At 42.2% G+C, this 21644-nt stretch overlaps 1 protein-coding gene across 1 annotated transcript in view; it reads right to left on the bottom strand.

Moving 5' to 3' along the window:
- Positions 1-12139: 12139 nt before the first annotated feature.
- The window catches only part of SEC63 (SEC63 homolog, protein translocation regulator), a 53688-nt gene continuing 44183 nt past the window's right edge, over positions 12140-21644 (bottom strand). Inside the window, exons 16-21 of the mRNA XM_066547137.1 lie at positions 21278-21436; positions 20220-20378; positions 19302-19403; positions 15342-15440; positions 14380-14484; positions 12140-13807 (exon numbers count right to left, since the gene is read on the bottom strand). Coding sequence (XP_066403234.1) covers positions 13664-13807; positions 14380-14484; positions 15342-15440; positions 19302-19403; positions 20220-20378; positions 21278-21436 — 768 coding nt within the window. The 3' untranslated portion in view covers positions 12140-13663. The remainder of the gene's footprint in view (positions 13808-14379; positions 14485-15341; positions 15441-19301; positions 19404-20219; positions 20379-21277; positions 21437-21644) is intronic.

Genomic DNA, 21644 nt, shown 5'->3' with positions numbered 1-21644 from the left:
CTTTTTTTTTTTTTTTTAGACAAAATCAGGGTCAGTGGGCCAGCACTCATTAATTCCCTTACCAGAGTAAAAATGGAGGGAACTGAACCACCACACAAATTCCTGTTTTAAGTTCCCTAATGGGATAAATGGGGAAAAGTACTAGTAATTATGAAAAATTGTGACAAAATTCCTTTAGAAATCCTTCTTTTTCTTGTAAGCCATTTAAAATTTTAAGCATGAGTCTTAGCCATCCCTGTCATTTCCCATTGCCTCTGCAGATCCATTGCTGCTGTGGCTTGTCACACCCGGTGCTGTTGTTTGTGTCACACCACGTTACCAATGTCATCTAGCACGGGCAGGCTGGCACAACCTCACAGCATGGAGGCATCAGCTGTGGCCTCTCACAGAAAATACCATATCAATACAATGCAATGCAAGAGCAAAATGCTGGGGAGGTGGTTGGGAATTTTGCTTTCTCATCACTGCTGCTATTAATGCTGTGTATAATTTTGCAGCCAAAAACCAAACCAGACCTCAAACCAGCCAATTCCCCACTGCTTTGGGAGCAAATGTTGCACAGTGAAGGATTGCAGAGTTCATTGGAATATGCTCTTTGCAGGGCTTGTTTGACAGCCTTGAATTTTAAGTTTAATTTAAAGAGTTGAATTTTAGTTTAAAACACACAGCTGGTCTGGAGAGCAGCTTAAATCACAGCTAAAAGCAAGGGTGGATGAGATAGTGTTGGGGGGATGGTTTGAAGTGTTTACATCTGCTGTGGAGTCAGATGCAAGGCTCATTCCCTGATCTCAGGCTCCCCAAGAGGGGTAGAGAGGGATGAGCCAGAGATGGAGCCGAGGGGAGAGCTGTGCCCTGGGTGTGCAGGGGAGCTGCCTGCCTGTGTTCCTGTGGCATGTTCACACAAATGTCACAGCCATGGCCACCCACTGGTGCCTTCAACCCAAAGCTGGCCCTTCCACAGAGAGCAGGTTCACACCACCCTCCCACGTGCAGAGGGACACGCCTGACTGTGGGGTGAGGGGAAGGGTGGCTGGAGGACATAGGGGAGCTTTAAATTGCTGCCCAAGTTAATCTGCCTACCCAACACCAGAAATGTGATTGGGCAGCAAAATCACTGGCCCCTTTTCCAAATGAAAGTGAAAAAGGTGATAAAGTGGTGGTGGGGAAAGAAAGGTTGTGCTTACAATGAGGCACTGGTTGTCACCCAGCCTCAAAACCAGTGAAACACTTTCTTCTGTAGGCATAAGGTTTTAGATGAAGATGGCACTGCAGGGAAATATTAAGGGTCTCTGCACACAGAAGCAGTCAGTAGCAGAGCAAGGAGCACAGCTGAAGCCTCCTGCCTCCTGTTACTGCTTCCCCAACTATTTGAGCCACAGATCACCATCAATCTCCAAAATTACTATTTTTAAAGCAAATCCTACCCACACTCTTTTCACCAGTGTCCTGATATTTGTATTTCACCTATTTTGTACTGATTATATTTCAACCCTTCCTTCCACTGCTTGTCTTCACAGCCCTCTCTGAGGAGGAACAGATCCCTGACATGGAAGTGAAGCTTTTGGGGCAGGTGAGGGACAAAGGACCAGGGTTTTAATGAACAGGCAGGAGGCAGGCCAACATCCAGGGTTTGGACATGAAGCACTCAATGGGGAAAAGCCCCTTATCCCCAGGGCAATCCCTGCCACTCCCCACAGATACCTTGAAACAGCCTCAGAGGCACAAAGAGCTACCAGCCCTAGCCCAAATCACTTCAGATGGAAGACAAATCTGGCCAGGGACAAACCTGGCCGGGGTCTGGGCTTTGCCAGGGAGGGATGAGTACCACAGAGGGTTGTCACCCACTCAGGACCATGCTGGATCCTGCCCTGATCCACTGCCCCTTCCCAGCCTGTGGATCCCTGGCACAGCCAGCCCATAGCCCTGTGCTGGGCACGATGGCACACATTGCTCTCCATCCTCCACCAGCATTAATGAACTCACACAGATTGTCATTTTATTTCTAGCATTACCCCATAATTTAAATAATTTAATCCTTGAAACAATTACATTCAATTACCTTCATACTTCCATGAAATCAGAAAGCATTCAGAGTAAGTGAGAGAGGAAATTAAATATCCCAAAACAACATAAACGTGTGCAGGCCAGCCTGCTGTTCGGGCAGATGATGGGGCTGGGGTGGGGCTTGGAGCATGTCTGCACCTGGCTGCAGGGGTGGCATTCACCCTGTCAGTCACTGCAGCACACAGGATACCAGCAGGTCTTTTGGGGCAGCTGCCTGCCCAGGTGATGCCCTGCATGTGATTTTTTTCCCTGCATCTTTATTAGGCATTTCAGTTTAACAAGATTTTACCCTATAAATCTTTCCGGATGATGAATCAATCCCGTGACACCCGCCCCGACCCTCTTCAACCCTGCCACGCTCGCACAGACACCGTTGGTTAAGTTATGATGGAGTCCGGTTTAAGGGAATGAATTTAAACAATTACCTTAATTACAAGAGCAGTATCATCTTTCAAGAAAGAGGGTCTCCGGGGAGGACAGCTGCTGAGAAGTCATTTAGATGCATGAACCTTTGAAAACAGCGGTGAGAGGAGCTGCGACTCCTGCCCCGGCTGCAATCCCTCCCTGCTTCTACCCCAGCTCCTTCCAGCTTGCCCAGCAAAGCTGGGATGGCAGAGCTGGGGCAGTCAAAAAAGCCCCCACAGCAGCCGATAGTCGCGCCCTGCCCAGCCCAGTCCTGGAGGTCACCTTTTGTGTAGGCTCGATCCTAAGTGGGAGTAAAGGCTCAGAGCCTCAGCTGTGCTCCGGCAGCCAGCTCGGGAGGATGAGCTGGACATTAAGCACATGCCAGAGGCAAAGAGAAACCCCAGATTCAAGCCTGAAAGCAGCCGAGCTGAGCAGGAAAGAGGAGTGCCATCGTGCTCAGACCCCCACCCAGCCCAGCCCGTGCCCACTGCCCACCCACAGCCCCCCTTTGCCCCAGGACGGGCTCCAGGCTCCTCCAGCCCTGGGGCAGCAGCCCCTGCAAGGTCACCCAGCTGCCTCCCCACCCCAGCCCACTGCTCGCTTGAGGACATGATTATTTCCCAAATCACTAAACATCAGGAGCAGCTTTGTAATTTGCTTGGTTCTTTATTACATTTATTGATTTTAAAATATTTTAACGGCTCGTTTATTGCTGTGGTAAAGAGCTCAGAAAGGCAATAAAGTCACACAGCATCCTTAGTGATAAAAGAAACAATCCCTTGAGCTGCCAAGATCGTGCCTTCTCCTTCCCTTCTGAGCTTCTTTCAAGCAAAAAAAACCTGAGAGGAACTGCAACCAAAAGGGCAAATCCCATGCACCCAGAGTGGGTAGGTAGAATAAAAGGAAATAAGCTGTAGCCAAAACAGCAACCTGCTGCAACTTCAAAGCAACCTGCTGCAGATAAAAAGCAAAGAAACCTTATTCATCCCCAAGTTCAAGGTGCTTGACACACGTGGTCATCCATTGAATGTCTCTTTATACAACTCAGGGCACTCCCCACGGACCATCTCACTCTGGCCAGTGTCGGCAGCGATGCAAAAACAGAGGTGAGCCTCCAGGTTCAGAGCAAGCCGCTCCCATCGATGCTTGCTAGGGTGTAAAACACTAACTTGCTTACCTGCAAATATTTAGGAGCCCTGCTCTCCCCTCCAACCTTGGGCCCACTTCCCCGCTTGTACATGTCACCCTGGGGGATTTGGTGGCATCAGCACCTGGACACAGCTCCCCCGTGCTGTGGCAAGCTAGCAAACCCCCCTGTGGAGGGCCAGAAGTGGCAGAGGCATGGCCCCTCATGGACCCATCTTTGAGCATCTCAAATAATTTTTCTCACTTTCTGCAGTAGAGATAACTGGGTCTGAGCAGTAATTAAAAAAAATCCTCCAGGTGAGGGGCTTTGTTCCTTGGATTACTCTTCTGTTTCTGCAGTCATTTCCATCCCGGAGGCTCCCCAGGCACATAACCAATTAAACACCTACAGCCTGGCAGCTGCCAGCAGCTCCCTGCTCTGCAGCAAGAGGCCTGGCCAGCAGGGACATTCCTGTGTGAAGCACCCTGGATTTCTTGGATCAGCCTCATTTCTGCAGCAGGGCAGCACAGATGCCTGTGCTCTGCTTCCCTGTGGGCCTGGCCCTGCCTCACAGAGGCAAAGCCCGAGATGTTGGGATGCCCCTGCTGCATGGATGTGAATAGAAGAAATGGCAAGCTGTTCTTCAGAGGAGGAGGTGGGGGGAGAGGGGTGTTTTCCCTCCCCAGCAGCTGCCACAGTGCATGCCATGCCCTTGTGTGAGCTCTGTCCCCTCAGGTTAGGGCAAGATCACATCCTCTCCAGCCTCCACCCTTCCTTTAGTCATGGAAAACTGGTCTGGCAGTAGGAAAGCAGATGTCATTCCCCTCACCCCCCCCCCCCCCAAAAAAAGACACTTCTGAGAGCAAGTTAGCACGGATATTCTGAAAGAAATCATGTCAAAGCTGTTAATGGACAATGCATGTCACACCTGAGGGGATTGAAGGCCAAGAAACCCATTCCCAGCCAGGGATTCAGTCCCAGAAGTCTGTCATTTAGCAGTCATTAAGACTCCTGCAAGGAGGAAAATGTGCTTCCACCAGAATCCTGCACAGCAGCCACTGCCCAGCCATGTCACAGGGAAAGCTGTTGTTCCCCAGACTAAACACTTGCTCACACACCAGAGAGACAGGAAAGACAAGGTGTGATGGTGCCATCTCCTGCCTCCTGCCAGAGGAGCACTGCATCTCATTAGCAGGATGGGCTCAGCTGCCACCTTCAAGCAAAGCTCATCAGAGAGAAAGACATTAATAGCAATTTCATACAACAAAATTTTCTCAAATGTCCAAGTCCAGTTGGTTTTATTTTCCTCCACAGCAAAAAGAGCAGTAAAGATATATGTCTCTATATAAGCTATGTTTGCATACTCCTTTTCCTAATTCAATAAAAAAATAAAATCAGTTGCAATCCAAATTCACTGTAATTATCTCTGTTTTTCTCTTGGCAAGTGCTATTTTTAGTCAATACACATGCATAGCCATACTATAGCATAGCTATTTTTTAAATTACATATGCCAGCATAGTTTATAGATTTTAATTTGCCAGGGAGTTGGATAGCCATCAGCAGTCAGGAGCTGTGTGTTGTTTGCATACAAACTCAGTCGAGAAACTTCCCCACACAGCATCTGCTTGTAAAACCGAGGAGGGGCAAACCCTCCCCGGGAGCCAAACCTCGGGGCAGTTTCGAGCCTCTTGAACCAAGGGCTCAAATTTCACAGCTCTTGGGGGAGGGAAGAGGAGCCTGGCTGGAAGAGGGTACATCAGGGATGAGCATGGATCTAGGAACAGAAATGCAGTGCTACACTTGTCTGACTGATGGGCACATAGGACAGGGCAGAGCACAATCTCTAAAATATTATTGTTAGCTTTACAATCCATGTGCTAATTAGATTTATTAAAAGGTTTCATTACCAGTGATAGTTCTGTTATTGAACTGAATGAAAAATATAAACAATTTTGGCACAAACCACCACAACAAATGCCATTTTCTGCTCAGGGTACATTTGCTTGTCCCCAGGAGAGAATACAGAGATCCCTCCCTCTGCATAAACACACGGGAGGTCAGTGGTGGTGGGGAGAGGCACAGGGTGCCCCAGCACAAGGGCTGTGATACCTGTGGGTAGAGCCAGGCAGCAGGGCTGTCCTGAAATGCAGCTGTGCCCAGGCAGCTGTGGTGCCTACAGATATTTGCCTCCCTAAGGAAAACAGCACCATCTCTTAGCCATACACTAACTTCCTTTAACAAAAAATTATACTAACAGAGATCAGAAATAAACCAAAATTTCAGCACTCAGCTTCAGAGGATAATCTATATCTGGACTTTATTTTACTGGGTGGTGGGGAAGTACTTTAGTGTAGTTTAGCCCTAAATCACCCCAAAGTCACATGAAATTCAGAATCCCAGGCCAGACTGTGTTGTCCTCCATCAACACGTTCCTCTGTAGAGACCTGTGGGATCCTGTCACAGGTGGGCAGACAGCTGAACTAGCAAAGGTGATCTGAGCTCCTCAAGTGACCTCTGCTGTATGCTAGAGAAGGCTTCTTCTTTTTTTCAGATGTGGAATAGCTGCCAACAGAAAAAAAGGGGGAAAAACCCACCCAGAACCAAAACATACAGTGGTATTCTGAGCTGGCTGATTAATTGCTTGCATGCTAAACTTCAGAAATCATATTGTGGTTATAAAACTAATCTAATTTTAGTCGTGATATTGTTCAAACAAAAAGCTTGATTTTAGGGTTTTCCTCCTATTTTCCCTCTGCTATTTTGACACGTACTTCATTTTTGAGGCTGGCATGATGTGCATACCAAAAAGCCTTGCTTGTGTCTAACAAGCTGAACTATTTTATTATTGCCTAGCCTGCAACCCCGCATCTACAGAGACCTGGCTTACAAAGGCTGGTGTCAGCTTCCACATCAGTGCCGTGGTAATGTTTAACACTGAGCACTAACATAAAGATTCAAAGCAGTGTGGTGATTAATTGCTGTCACTCCTGCCAGTCTCCCAGGCTCACATTTGACCAAGAGGTCCATGCTTCCCTTTTAAGACACAGTGGGGTTTGAAGAATATTGCTCTATTTTTTTGTTTTAATGGGCTTTTAGCAGCGAGCACAGAAGATGCTGTGCTGGGCAGGGCTGTCTGGGGGTGTGTGGCCAGCTGGGGCTCACCCACTGCTCCTGCTGGGCACTGACACCCCAGTGACATCCCACAGGCACCACTCAAGGCTGCAGATTTGGAAGAAGAGGTTAGAGGCACACTGTGAAGGGATAATGTCAGCGCTGATGCTGCAAGGAGGCAATGGACTGCACGGACTAAGCTGCTTTCATCCCAATTATTTCTCTTTTAAGCCTTCTGCTTCTCCAAGCTCCTAAGAAAGGTGATCCCCCTGACCTTGCCAGCCATCCCTCTCTCTCCTGGTCTCATTGCTCCCACAGTGCTCAATGCAGCACCCTGCTGTGTGCCTGGCAGAGCCAGCTCCAGTGCCACTGCAAGGGGCACAACATCACTGCACCAGCACCCAGCACTGCCCATCCAACACCCCCTTTCCCAGAGACAATCCTTCACGTGGTGGGGGCCACCATCCTGACTTTCATGGCTATCAGGCAAGAACAACAGAGGGGAGAAGAGGTTCTCCACTCATCTATAAGAGCCTGGTCCCTCCTGTGACTGGTTCTCAGGATGGGGATGGGCTGGGGGATAAGCAGGTGACACAGGCTACTTGCCCCAGCTGCCCTGCCTGATCACCTCCAAGTCTCACAAGCTTGTTGAGAAGTGGGAGAGGAGAATGAAGAGCCCCTGTATAGTCATCTCAGTATTTCATAAAAACCAGTAACTTTTAGTATACATACTATAATTAAATATTAATTTGAATGCAAAATATAATGGGGCAGCTTTGCATGTTTTGAATGAATTCCTCAGTCCCGATTGAATGAAGAGGTAAAAAAAATTAAAAAAGAGATGAAATACACCTAACAAATCTGTATCAGGAGGGAATCATAAAAAGATACAACCAAGATAAAACCTTATGTGGAGAAGTTAACTGTGAAGAGTAAATCCTCATAACTTCAGGAAGAAGTACCTGTATGAGCAGCCCCTTCTGCCCCAGGATGGTATAGAGAGTGAATGATGTAAATGAGGTTGCTCAAATTGCCTTGTGAGCAGAGGCTGACACCCATTGTCCTGTATGTGAGGCCAAGAGAGCAACAGGCTCTCAGGAATCTGAATTGATCCAGGGGGACCTGCACAGCTGGCTCCAAATGAAGCAAAAGTTGTCTCATTTCAAGGGACCAAACTAATTGGGCCTCCAAATCTCACCACCCTGTCATGGTCTGTCTCTATTTTACAGCCATTATAACCTAATTTCAGCCAGTGTGATTTACACATAGTAATTAATGGAGCTTCAGTGGTGAGGAAATCGGTCATTCAATTTGAGTTTAATTTACTGCATGTGCATACATTAGGAAGCACAAATTCCATAGCTGTGATCTGGGCACGGAGAAAGGGTTGTATGCTGGGAAAGAAAAAATAAAACACCCAGTAAACAATTCACCACTGGCCTGTCACACCTCCTGCTCTGCAAGTCTCTTCTCAATGAGAGCATAACACACAAATAAACCTGGACATCTCAGTTTGGATGCTTGGATGTGGAAGGCAAAGTCTCACTGCCACTGCTATCACATTTCCCAGCTACAGGAAGCATCACCCTGGCATATTGGGGAGTAAGGCCTCATTCTGATCCCTGCTCATGTGTGGGTGTTTCCATCAGAGAGGACAGAGCGAGTTGATGGAGTTCAGGGTGTAAGGCCTACAAGAGATGCTGTGTCTGTGGCATACACATGAACAACTCCAGTGAAGGAGAACCATGCCTAAAAACCAGGACAGACTTTCACAGCAAAGGCAGCATTGCATTTTCAGCTACCTTAAGTTAAAGGTGGCCTCATACCAGCCTGGGCTTTGGAGCACCTACTAACCACAGCCCAGCAAAGCCAAAAGCAGTGCCTGGCTGATCCTCACTGGCCCATGAGAGACCAGGAGTGCCCCAGAGGGACTGGGGCTCTTCCAGCTCAGGGACTACCCTGCAGAAGGTACCTGAAATATGTCCAGCTTTTCCAGGGTCTCTCCCCAGAATGCTTCCATGCCATGAAGCACCTATCTATATTGCTTGCATAAAAAGGAAAGCACTCACACCTTACTTTAAAGTAAAAGTGGAGGAATTAAAAACAGTTGCTCAAGGTGGTCCATGCAGCTTCCTTTGTGCTGTTAAATTCCACCCATACAATGTAAAGGTAATGTCTTCCCTGTTTAATGATTAGAGCATGTATATGGAAGGCTTACACACAGCGAAAGGTTGAAAATTATTCAGTGCTTCCTGATTCAGCACACATTAGAAATCAAATTCTAGGTAGAGTGTATGCAATTTGGCTTTAAAATATTATTGTTAGCTTTACAATCCATCGTGCAAATTAGATTTATTAATAGGTTTCATTACCAGTGATAGTTCTGTTATTGAACTGAATGAAAAATATAAACAATTTTGGCACAAGATTATTTCTACCAACTCAATAATGTCTGCTGGCTCAAAACTGCATCTTAAAACAAAAGATCATCGCATGAAAGAAATTAGGTGCAACCATGAATATCAATAGATGTATTGTGAACAAATTTGATATCTCAGCTAGAGTTCAAAAGTGAACACGAGCCACCCACTTCCCTCTTCTCTGCATTCCAAACAAGCTCCTGCTTTTATCCAGCACCTGGGTGCTCTGCCAAGCCCTCGACAAACCCTAAGAAAAGAGGTTTTAAAGATGCTGCTGCCAGGGGCATTTTTACATGTTTCCCTGCACATCATTTAAAACTTGAGCAATCACAGCGTGCTGTGGGTGCCCACAAGGCACCCCAGGTACCCCATAAATCAGCTCCTCAAGGTAGGGGCACCCCCATGGTGGAACCACCTCAGGTATCTCCCTTTGCAGGGCTTAAAACACAGCTGAAGTGCAGATACCTTCACAACAATCATCCTCTGCACACACTTTCCCAAAAACTAACACAAAGCAAAGTTTAAAGCTCAAAATGGACTCATTAACACCCCAAGTACCACTAAGAAAGGAAGTTCTGCCTTCCTCTTGTTTTTATTTTAAAATAAATTCGATAATACACAAATCCCAATATTAAAATGGGTCACCTTCAGCAGGTTTTAAATGCTCGGCAAGGGGGTTGGGGGAAAACAAATCACAGAAAAACATATAGAAATCAGTAGTTTCTTGAAAAGAAAAAAAATAGATCCGAGAAACTTCCACCTAAGCCCTCTTCCCCTCCAGAAAGGGGGAGCACAAAACTAAACCTACAGCTCAAATACAAAAGGTGTACCCACCGGAAAAATCCTAGGGTTTCCTGAAGAAATCCATGCCCCTGCCTCCCCCTGCTGAGCGCGGCCGGGAACTGCGCCCGCTCCTTGAGAAAAGCACCTTCCCCTCCACTCGCGGTTCTCCATGGTTCTCCCACTCACGGGCACTTGCCAGTCACTAAACTACTTGATTTAATATTAATCGAGCATTGTCAACGCTTGGTGGGAGGGGGAGGCAGTGTTTAAATCACATTACACAAAACACCCAAGAGAAAACATCACTTTTATGACTTCTTTTAGCTACACTTACCTACTTCAACAAGCAGCATTTAGCAACCTAAATCCAACTCATGATGGTGCCCCCCTGCACTAACTGCAGTCACAGCAGCCTGCACACATCCTTGAGATGGAGCAGGAGGAGCAGGGCCAGTTGTACTGCATCACTCTCCTGCCTGTGTCACAGACATATTTTCTGAAAAGTCCTTTTGCCAGGATCTCTTCTCCTGAGAAGCTGAGAACTTCAGTTTCTCCATGTTTTGCTGCTTTGGAATGTGATTTGGAGAGTTGTTTACCCAGCATGTGAAATTGTTTTTACTTGTTGACCAATGACAGCCACCTGTGTCAAGGCTGTGAGCAGTCATAAGATTTTATTATGATTCCATCCTTTTCTTTGCTAGCCTTCTGATGTCTCCTTTCTCTTTTTTTAGTATGGTTTTAATATATCATCTTCTTTCAATATACAATAAAATAATAAATCAGCCTTCTGAAACATGGAGTCCAGATTCTCCTCTCTTCCCTCATCCGGGGACCCCTGTGAACACCACCACACTGCCTGTCTCAGCCAAGTCCCATTTTTAGCCCTTGAAGTGCCACAAGCCCTGAAGGTATTTGCAGCACCTCTGGCTGGGAGGACAGTCAGGCTCTGCACAGTTGCCTCCTCTGGCCTAGAACAAGGGGCTACACAAAAAACAGCATGACAGCAAAAGGACAGAAACAAATCTGTTCATGCTAAAAAACCAGTAGCTGCTTCCCAGCTATGCTTGAGTCACCATTGCCCAAGAAGCGCAGAAGGAAAGCAGATTTTATTTCCAGAACTTTTTTTTTTTTTTTGTTCTTCAGTTACTAGCCCAGAGTTTCAGAACACTTAAGTAGAAAATTGGCTAGATTGATTCCTAAACCCTATCAAAAAGGGAGGTATATACAACAGTAAATGCAAAATGCTGCTTGTTCCTGTACCTGGTAACTGTTATGCAGGAGGGAGCTGATCAATGTTTGAACGACAATTTATATTGTTAATAAAAAATAGTTATTACTGGACACACCACACAACAGAAGACCAACAACTCAATAATGTTGGGCAGCTGCAGTTGGGTGGTTTTGATTGTGTGAAGCTCTTCAATACCTCCTTGGTCTCCTTCTGTCTCTTTCTTGGGAGATGTGGTAAAACCATGCACAACTACATAGCTGGTATTTCCATGAGAAAAAGCATCAGCATGCCTTTCTCACATTATCAAGATTTCCAATACCACCACAATTTTTCTCCTTACATTTTTTACTAAGTTACCTTGACTATACAAGAGACACACATTTGAAGTATTAGATTTAGCCTTTATTGGCTCAACAGAATTATCCCCAGTTGGTAAACTTCAAGGGTTATCCCAGCTGTCACTTTCAATCTTCAAGAAGAAACCAGTTCAGTATTCAGACCACAGACATGATTTTTTCTTTCTTTTTAAAATCATTTCAATGCATTCACATCTATATACCTTGACTGTTAATAACAAAATTTAGGGATCAGTGTTCAGAGTGCAGCCCAACCCATCCAGAATGCTCTTATTATCAACTCTACCTCCTGACTCACCCCTCTCCTACCTTTACCAACGGCAGACTTTCACTAGGAGTTGTTCAGTCATCTTAGCATTCATCTTGCCTACTTGCTTGAGGAAGAGTCATTAGACTCTTCCCTATCTTTTCTCTCACCAGTGCAGTATTTGGTTCAAAGCCTATGGACTACACAACTAGAGCTTTTGTGTTGCTATTTCACTGCTGTATTTTGCAAGTTAGAACTGGAGTTACAAGGCATCAAGTGTACAAGCCCTTTAATTTAAACCTAGCCTTCATTCTTGAGTTTGAACATCTGACACTGCTTATGGTTTACAAGTTAGCAATGTGCACTTCAGAAGTACTTTGAAAAATACCATAATCTCATTAGAACACCTTCAAATTTTATTTGCATCTATTGTAATTACAAAGAGTATAACAATATAAATTTTCATTTAAAGTGACAACCCTTTCTAACAAACAAGGTCGCAAATTACTGTGCACCTATTCTGACTTTGGGCAATTTTTATAGAATGGAAATATTCCTGTGTGAGAATTTGTCACATTTTACAGCATTGTATTTTCATAGTTCAATACACAGGAACAGAAATACATCTATTCCTACTTGCAGAACACTCTTAAGTATTTCTGAAGTATAGAAATGCAACAATTCATTTGTTTTATTCAGAGGAAGAAAAGGAGGAATCCACCCATGGCTTTTATCAAGTCTCATAGAATACACTAATAGCCCTGATGCTCTCCTCCCTGAATTTATTCTCTAATTAGATTTGATTTTTTTTTTCTTTAAAGGTGTAGAAACAGAATCACTATCTTGTTTACAACCTTGCAGAAGACTAGGCTAGGAAAAAAAAACCAAAACAACAAACCAACAACCTCAGACAAAGATGCACACTATTACAAATGCAAACAGCCATCAAATTATCCAGTTTATTGATGGGAATTCAAAACTGATACAAAACATGCCCTCTCTGCATGTTGTATTTTACCTTTAAAATGTTTCTGACGGTGTCAGGTAGATTGAGAATTAAGAATATACTTCGGCTTTCAGCATGTACCTTTTATAAAGGTATTACACAAAAGCCACTAGCTTACATAACACGTGGTCCCAAAATTACTTACAGACATTCTGTTTATCAAAAGACTCAGATCTCCCGTTGATCTGATGAAATAAGGGCTTAAAAATGTTTTAAGCCATTAATAAGTATCCTATGGCAGAGTCAAGAAAGTTTATGATTTCCATTATAATCTCGGGCATAAAAAGGCAACAGTCCTAAAAAAAGCAGCCCTCTGGAATATATGGAATGTGGCAATGGATATGATGCCAATTTGTAATGATCAAGTTAAGTAAAACAGATTCTTAAAGCTATGAATGATGTGAGCAGTATCACAGCAAAATAGTTAATGAATACCACAGAACCAATCAAGTTTGAAAGTTGAGCAAATGTTGCTTCAATCAACAGATATTTGTAATGTCAAATATACCAAAACATTTTCTAAAATAAATTCCTAATGCAGAAAATTGATTGAAAGTTTTCTCCTAGCTAACAGTACCTTTTATTTAAATTGGACCCTAAACTGATCAGACAATACATAGCCCACACTTTTGGACATTTATAATAAAAAAGCTTTTATTTTCAATTGAAACAAATGCACCATCCTGCACTTTGAAGGCTATGAGCCATAAGCATATTCCAAGGTGTATCAATGGCAACAGATTTGTTTCACCTCCACTGAGAAGTTACATAATGCACTCTTAATTGGTAAAGAAAATTTAAACTCAGCCTTCTCAAAGCTTCTGTACTGTGTTTCTTGGTTAATTGTACAAGTTCCACAGCCAGACCAAGAGCTTGCACTGTGTGCAGATATTGTAGTCAATCAATAGTATGTTTAATCGTCATCTTCCTCTTCTTCCTCTTCCTCCTCAAAACTGTCTTCAAAGCCCTCACTGTCTTCCTGGTCCTCATCACCTTCTATTGCTGTATCCCATTGTGGGTGATTTTCTGGCACTGGTTTTGCTTCGTGAACTTCCAGCTGTAATTGGATAAAGAAAGAGAACAGAGGGGAAAAAAGGTTACAGACAATAAACAGCAATTTGGGAAAACAAATAAATTCATACAACAAAACAAACAAGCAACCCACAAAAGAATAGCTAAAAAAAACAACTAAATAACAAAACAAATCCCATCCCACTCCCCAAACCAAATCCAAGAACTGCTTCCAGAAGTAAGGCATGCCTGATTTTTCCCATTAACTGAATGAATCTAGGACTAAGGAAGGGCAGGGAAATGGCATGGGAAACCTCAAGGTATAAAAAGCCACAGCCAACCATACTGCAGAAACTGAATAAACATTAGAAAAACATGAATTAAAATACACATGCATGGGAAAGTATCTCAAATTTTTTGTCCCATTTAATCCATCATAAAATTATCACTGCACATTAGGCAGAAACCATTTCTAAGTCCATCCTTCCCACTTATTTTAAAATTAGGACAGGTTGAACTCTTATCAACGGGACTTCTGGTCCTTTTAATTATGGTTTTAATGACCATAAGAAGTAGCTTTCAATGTAACACAAGTATATAACAAGAGTCAAACATCACCTTCAATGGTTTAATCTGGTCCAATCCCATATATGAATCTGATCTTAAATAAACTGTGTACTGATAGTTTCCAGGCTTGCCTGGTGCTGGGAACTTCAGCTCTACCTACAAAAGAGATTGCATACCATAAAGTTCTTACTGCTTTCAAATGACACATTGAAACAAGCACCTGAGTCCTCCAATGAACAATGAACACTACTACAGAATAAGAGAAAGTTTTAGTTTCTTACTAGGGACACTTCTTTGAATATCTCTATGTAATAAAATACCTGTAAAAAAGAGCAACAATACCCAAACACAATACCTGCCATGAAAGCTGAAAAATCATTGAGTCACTCAATCAATGATTTTTTTTCTGAATTAGGCCAAGTAACTACATTAAGTACACAATTTCACCCTGCTGTATGCTAAGCCTCAAAAACCCAAACAGGTTAAAATATTTAGTCTGCTGAAAGTTTTATCTTAACTGCTGCTATTTGAAATTGAATGTAACATCTGATTTGGAAGAACAAACACATTAGGTCTTCGTTTTTCAGAAAAGTGGCACAAAGAACACTGCCAAAGGTTACAGGTTCAGCAAAGTTTATATGAGCCAATTAATTAATTTGTCACAGTCTCTGTTGTACAGAAAGAGAACACTTAATGTTTCTAACAATTTGAATAAATTTAGGAATTTCACTGTGTAAGAATACTGCTTTTCATGATCTTTTGATCTCAAGAAAAAAATAAACCCAACATATTCCAGAAGAAACTTCAAAGTTGTCTTAAATTACTTTTTCTTTCTCCACTATCAATTTTCATACTTAAAAGGCACTTCTCTCTTTTTATCAAGAGAGTGAAATTTGTTTTCCATCTTAAGAGATAAGTATTAAATAAATTAAAATCTACATGTATTTGCATACCAGAGACACTTCAACAGAGTTTTGTAATATCCCAGAAAGAAAACTCTCCAAGTACTTTACCTCTTCTTTATCCTTTAGTGTACAAACGTGATATGGCATACATATTAACATCTGCTCCTTCCGATCTGCAATATACAGCCACCACCATTCTTGTTTTTCCTTTCATAAAGGGGAAAAAAACAACAGTAAAAAACCACAAGCATTAAAGAAGTCATAGAACAAGATGCCCCTACACTTTTTAACAGTCAATTAGGATTCACTGATCTTTGTAATACAGACAGAAAGTTTGTGTCTGGTGGCTTTTTTAAACTCTTGGATGTGCATGAATAAAATACATGGTGTACACTGCACAATGAAAGCAAACAGGTTATGACAAGTAACTGCTGGTCTCCAAAGGCTTCAAGCCATGTATTCAACTTCAGCTACCATGTGGGACATGGAACCACCCCATAGAATTTTGTCCACTGAGGATTAACAAGCAATTTCATGCAATATAAAACAATGTTAGGTCCTTCAACAGAAATCTAACCTGGATAAAAAGCTGAGCATTTAAAACAAGGAAAGTGTAAAAACAGATAAAGAACTATTTGCAGAAAAGTCTTTTTTCAGGCAAGTGTGCTTTGTCCCACTGCTTCCCCCTCCAAAAAGTGAAATGACATTTGAACACACTGAGATTTCACGTCAAGGAAATGACTCAGTACCAATCAACTGATTGGTACTGATGAGTATTTGTAAAGGATGCCCAGTAACTGCTCCCTATCACATACAGGGAACTTCTGAATTCCACATTTGGGAAGCAAATCCTGTTAATATGTAGAATTTGAAGAATTTTTGTCTCTACCAGAGTAGTTAAAAGTTCAGTAGTTTTAGATTTTTTTAACACTTCAGAAGTCAGTGTTTGGTGAGCTGAGATTTAAATCATGCATGTTGAAAATTTACAAAAACCAAATTAACTCTTTTTTTCTTTTGAAGTGACTAATTATTATACTATCACAATCTCACTAAAAAATTCAACCATTTACAACAGCAAGACACTCACACCATCAACTAAAAACGCTGATTAGCACTCCTGAGTCCCAGAACAGGAAATGTAAAATTAACTCAACATGTTAAATACCCATTTTGAAGTATATAAAAGCAAAAGCATCACACTGAAGCATCAGCATTCCCTTGTGTTCTTGGAACAGGCACAGAGAACAGGACAAAAACCTATTCGTATGCTATTTAATGCCAAAATGTGTAGAATTCTAAATCCTTCTTACAACTATTCCAAATGATTTTCTTTAGGAAAAACCATCCCCTGTGATTACAAGGCATAAGTTACTTTATCTGTAAGTTTCAACAGTAAATATATTGTCAATCTTCTTGACAGCTGTAGCAAAGAAGACTCTTAGGCAGTCAAAGTGTTTATTTCCTAGCCAAGAGGCCTCTAGGAATAGAAAGATGAACAGTATAAATAGCACAGATGAACAAGAGCTACAGAAGCAAGATCTATTATAGAAATGGCTAATCCATTTTGGGCCTATGAGGACTGTGATCATAATAAAAAGGACCTGCAGTTGTATCAATGTTATTTTTGATTTTACCAAAACATTGTGCTGACTTACTATACGTTGTTCTTCAAAAAAAAAGAAATTTCCTTGCCATTAAAAGTGATGGAAAGAGACAAAGATCAAAATCATCCAATGGCTTTTCACAAAAACTAGTAAAAATAACAGCCAAGTGGGGGAAAAAATACCAGTGCAAATGACAACCGTTGATGTAAAGTTCAAAGGACTCTATATTTTTTAGGAAATTACAGGAGTGTTCCTGACCCTGAAGTGCCATCACTTTTTTACAGAAAGGACAACTGTGCAGGACTGCACAGATTTTCCTCTTGCAAGATTTTCCTCTTGCTTATTGGATGGAATTTAAAGTTTATGCCTGTGAGAATCTGGCAAACTAACAGTCAAGTGGGCAAAACGCCCTTTAACAGATGGGTGCAAGGTTTGGCATGCCAGGGAACCAGTATGTTCATGAAATTGGAACACCAAGGCCAGTTTCTACCTAAAAAATGTCAAAACTACAATCTGTGCAGTTTCTGGACCCATGGATGCAGGAGCAGAAGATAATTCTTTAGGAACCTGCATAGATTAAAGACACATCTCTGGCAGAGTAATCAACTGCCCCAAAACTTGGATGAAACAGCACTAAGGCTGCCTCCTAAGAACAAGTATTATTATGCTCAGCTACTACTCAAGCATCATTAAAATCTGGAACACAGCATTTTACCTCTAATTTTTTATCTCTGAACTGGCCATGACCACAGTACAACTAATACTCTAAATAACAAATGAGAAAAAAAACCAAACCAGACTACGATGGTTTTTGTTCTTCAGATGTTGCAGATCAACTCTATCTGAACCTGCTCCCACTGCAGCTACAGCACAAAGTACAGCTGCATTCAACTTTTAAGAAATCAGTGAAGTTGGAAAATTTACAACTGCAGTACCATGAGAGGATATGTGTGTATCTTTTAAGTTCAAGCAGTCAGATGAGCCCTAGATTTCTTTTCAGCAGCAAGCTGTATTTAGGTTTTTTATCACAAAACCCATATGTAACTCAGTTACACACAGCTGAAGGCTTATGCAGCTTTATACAGAGTAAGTATAAGCAAAGTCTCTGAAAGGACCCTCACTTCAGTAAAAGAGAAATACAAATATTCAGCATCCCTGAGGCAGCAGGCATGGCACTTACTGTCTGTGAGCTTCAACTGATGACCAAAGCCAGCTGCCTTCACAGCAAGGAGGTATTAAGCCTCTGCAGCACATTTGACATGATCTAAGGCAGCCAGAAGAGCAGAATGCCAGCACACCTTTTTATGCTGGTGTACTGGTGGAAGCTGTACTGAGAGATGGGAGTGGGAGTGCACCCAACTGTCAGGAAAATACAGCGTCAAGTTCAGCCATTACAATACTAGATGTCAGCTAAGGCCGTCAGGAAGACAATTTATTTGCCTTATTGGAGATAGCACAACAACAAAGAAGAGATCCTAGATTAGTTCCTTAGTCAGACAGCAAGGAAGGAAAGGAGGTGATTAGCCATTTCTTGAACCACTGGCCAAGAAAGAAAATGTGGCCAAATACTACTCCCTCCTGGTTCCAATCAGGTCACCCCAAGGACCTAACTTATCTGCTCAGAACACAAACTCTCCATTTGGAAAAATCTCCTCTTTTTCAAGGTTCCACTGCTGTTAAGGGCTTCTCAGACAAGTGAGTGGCTAGCTGTTAGTGCAAGTAACAACTGATACATCAGGTAATACTTTCCATACCAAAGGCTGCTGTAAACACACCTCAGCCTATATTGAGTCACCACTCTCAAATGTATCATTTCCTGACACTCACCCAGAGTAGAACTTGTACTTTTGAACTCTATAGAAAAGACTGTTCCACAGTTGGCTTCTGCCACTTCCACACCACACTGTGGTGAAAAGAGACAGCTTTGCCAAGCAACCCCACCTTCCATAGCTGCACACCGTGCTGCCATCACATTGCTGCACTGAGACTTGAAGTCAACGAGTAATCCAAAACTACCTGCTGATCCAAATGATCCCCAAACTCTCCTGTGATTACATAGGAGGGGTTGTCAGGACCTCTCCCAGTCACAGGCACTTGCAATTAGATGGTCACACCTCACAGCAGCCATTTGAGAAAAATATATTTCATGGGTGCACTGGCACTGTGCCAGGGCTAAGCCATGACGGATGTAGAGTTAGAAACATCCAAATATTTCACCTTAAGTTTTACAGGTTTGCAAGCCTCTGGGAACTGAGTAGAAAGAATAATGAAAAAAAAGGTTTTAGAAAAGTATCTGAAAGTGTTTAATTTTTAAGTCAAGACTTTATAAAATTAATAATATTTTTTCCCAGACATTAAGGTTTTTTAAAAGCCCAATATTTACAGTAAAGAATATAAATGGATCCATTAATTTATATTATTATTAATTTTCATGTTTGACAACTGTAATGTTTTTATTACTGACCTCAGGAAAAAAAAGACTGTAAACAGGATGTGTTATCTTTGACTTCGTTTCAAGAAGGGCTCGCTCCTTTCTCTGTATACTTTGCTGTAATTCTTGCCACTCCTGTCAAAGATAAGGTTAAAGAATTACTGTGCACTAACCATCTTTTGCATTAAAAAGACAGAAAATGGTCCATGAAAATGGTACATGTGACTAGTTCTCATGCAATACTAAACATTATAAAGAGAAAAAGCAGATCTGTAGGATTTGCACACATTCTTCAAAACTCAATCCTACAACACTACCTCTAAACACTCTCTACCTCAGCCATAGGAGTCCTGATTACAAGTTTGATGATTCCTTTCCCATCAGAAGCCCAATCTCACCCTGTACGGGTCATTCAGCTGTCACTCAAGTCTTTTATTGTAAGACTTGTGGTGCAGAAATCATCTACCACCACAATGTTTCACTCTCTGTTACACTATTACAGTTTCAGACACATAACCTGACAGTTACTAGCATTTAGTAAGCACCTGTACAAGTCTGCTCAACTACTGCATGCTTAGTAGGCACTGTGCAGCATGCAACAGCCACTGCCTATAAAGAACACATTTCAAAGAAGAGACTTTAAGTCACAAATCTGCAGCAGATAGTACTCAAATTAAGCTGAAAGAAATATTTTTTCTCCTGAAGTTTAGCCATATTCTCATGTCATTTCTAAATATTCTGACCATGCTGAAAAGACTCTCCGCTACTCAGTCTGGAACAAACTTGCAATAACAAAGCTCTTCTACCAGAATGAGGTCTGAAAACCTCTGGAGAACCAGTATTACTCCTTCATCCTAGTGTTGATTAGCCTGAGGGGATGCTAGAGGATTAAAATGCATTTTCTCTCAACCCCAGAGGCAACATTACCCATCAAGGAAAAGTAAGGCTTACAGCTTCATCATCTTTGTTTTGCTTCTCGTCTTGTTCTCTGTCAGAGTCTCTGTCACTCCCATCATCTTTTTCACTTTGAGAGTCCCTGTTTGTTTCTTCTTCTTCAGATTCACTTCCTTTATCAGAGACCTCCTCCTCCTCTTCCTTCACAACAACTTCCTAATGGGAAAGAAAAACAAACACCCAACACCTCTGACTTAGTTTGTCTGCATTACTGTAGTGTACAGAATTCACAGTGCCTCCCTTAAGGTTGGGCTGCATGAGCTATGTGCTTCTGGTGTCACAGAGTTATGTCTACAGTGAAGATTAATCCTTTCCACCTCATTCACTAAGAGGAGGACAGAAGTCATTTTCCTTCTCCATATGGCTCTCCCAACAGGAATAGGAAAAAACAGTATTTGATTCCCAGACTGGATGTCCCATCTCTGCAAGTGCCCAAGGCCAGACTGGGTGGCGCCCTGGGCAAACTCATCTAGTGAGTGGCACCCCTGCCCATGGCAGAGGGGGTGGAACTAAAGGCTCTTTAAGCCAAATTATCTTTCAACCCAAACCATTCTATGACTCTGGGACTGCATTTCATATAGTCTTAATAAAATTACGGAGAACTTTAAAAAGTACCTACAACATAGCCCAAGAGGTGGAGAAAACACCATGCAGTGGGAGCATAAAGTTACTAAAGTTACTAAAGCTACTAAAGCTACTTAATTTACCAGAACAAAGTCTCATTTCAGTCTTCATCTTTAAAGAAAAAGTAGAAGTTACAGAACAATTCACCTCCAAGAAGGCAGCATAACAAGAACAAATAGTAAGAAGAGACTATGAAGGCACATTTTTAAAATATTTGAGCAGAACTTTCAGTGGCCACTGCAAACATTACCATGGTGGTTTCCTGATTACTTCACTAGTAATTGTTAAATGTAGAGAAAACAAATGCTATTTTAGAAGACATACTTCACAAAAGCATAAACTGAAATGGAAGAGACAAATACAAAACCCTTCATCAGATTACAAGTGATAAACTGAATAAAATTATAAATATCATTGAATCCATGAGCTACCCCATTAGCTTGTTTTTGCTTCTGCTGTTTCTGTGGTGGCAATGAAGGTGGCACAGGTTTCTTTTTCAATGGCTTCTTTTTCTTTGATTTTGAAGCTTTCTTGGTTCCTTTATTCTTTTGTTGCCATCCTTTGCTCTTTGATTTGCTGGCATCTCCTTGCTGCAGGAAAGCAGTATTAAAATATTTATTCTGTTCATAAAATTTCAGTCATTCAACTGTAGTTTAAGCGTTTTAAGCTGAGAACCAAAATTACAAAGCACAGTTCAAAGGACACTTCAGTAGGCATTTCTGGAAAAAATGCTTGAGAAGTGCACAATTAGCAATTCAAGATCTGAAAGAAAGTTCTCTTTAATTAGCAAAAGGAACA

Source organism: Molothrus aeneus, chromosome 3 (assembly GCF_037042795.1).
Source record: "Molothrus aeneus isolate 106 chromosome 3, BPBGC_Maene_1.0, whole genome shotgun sequence".
In the NCBI taxonomy this organism is placed as follows: domain Eukaryota; kingdom Metazoa; phylum Chordata; class Aves; order Passeriformes; family Icteridae; genus Molothrus; species Molothrus aeneus.
This window is presented reverse-complemented; position numbering and strand designations above follow the sequence as displayed.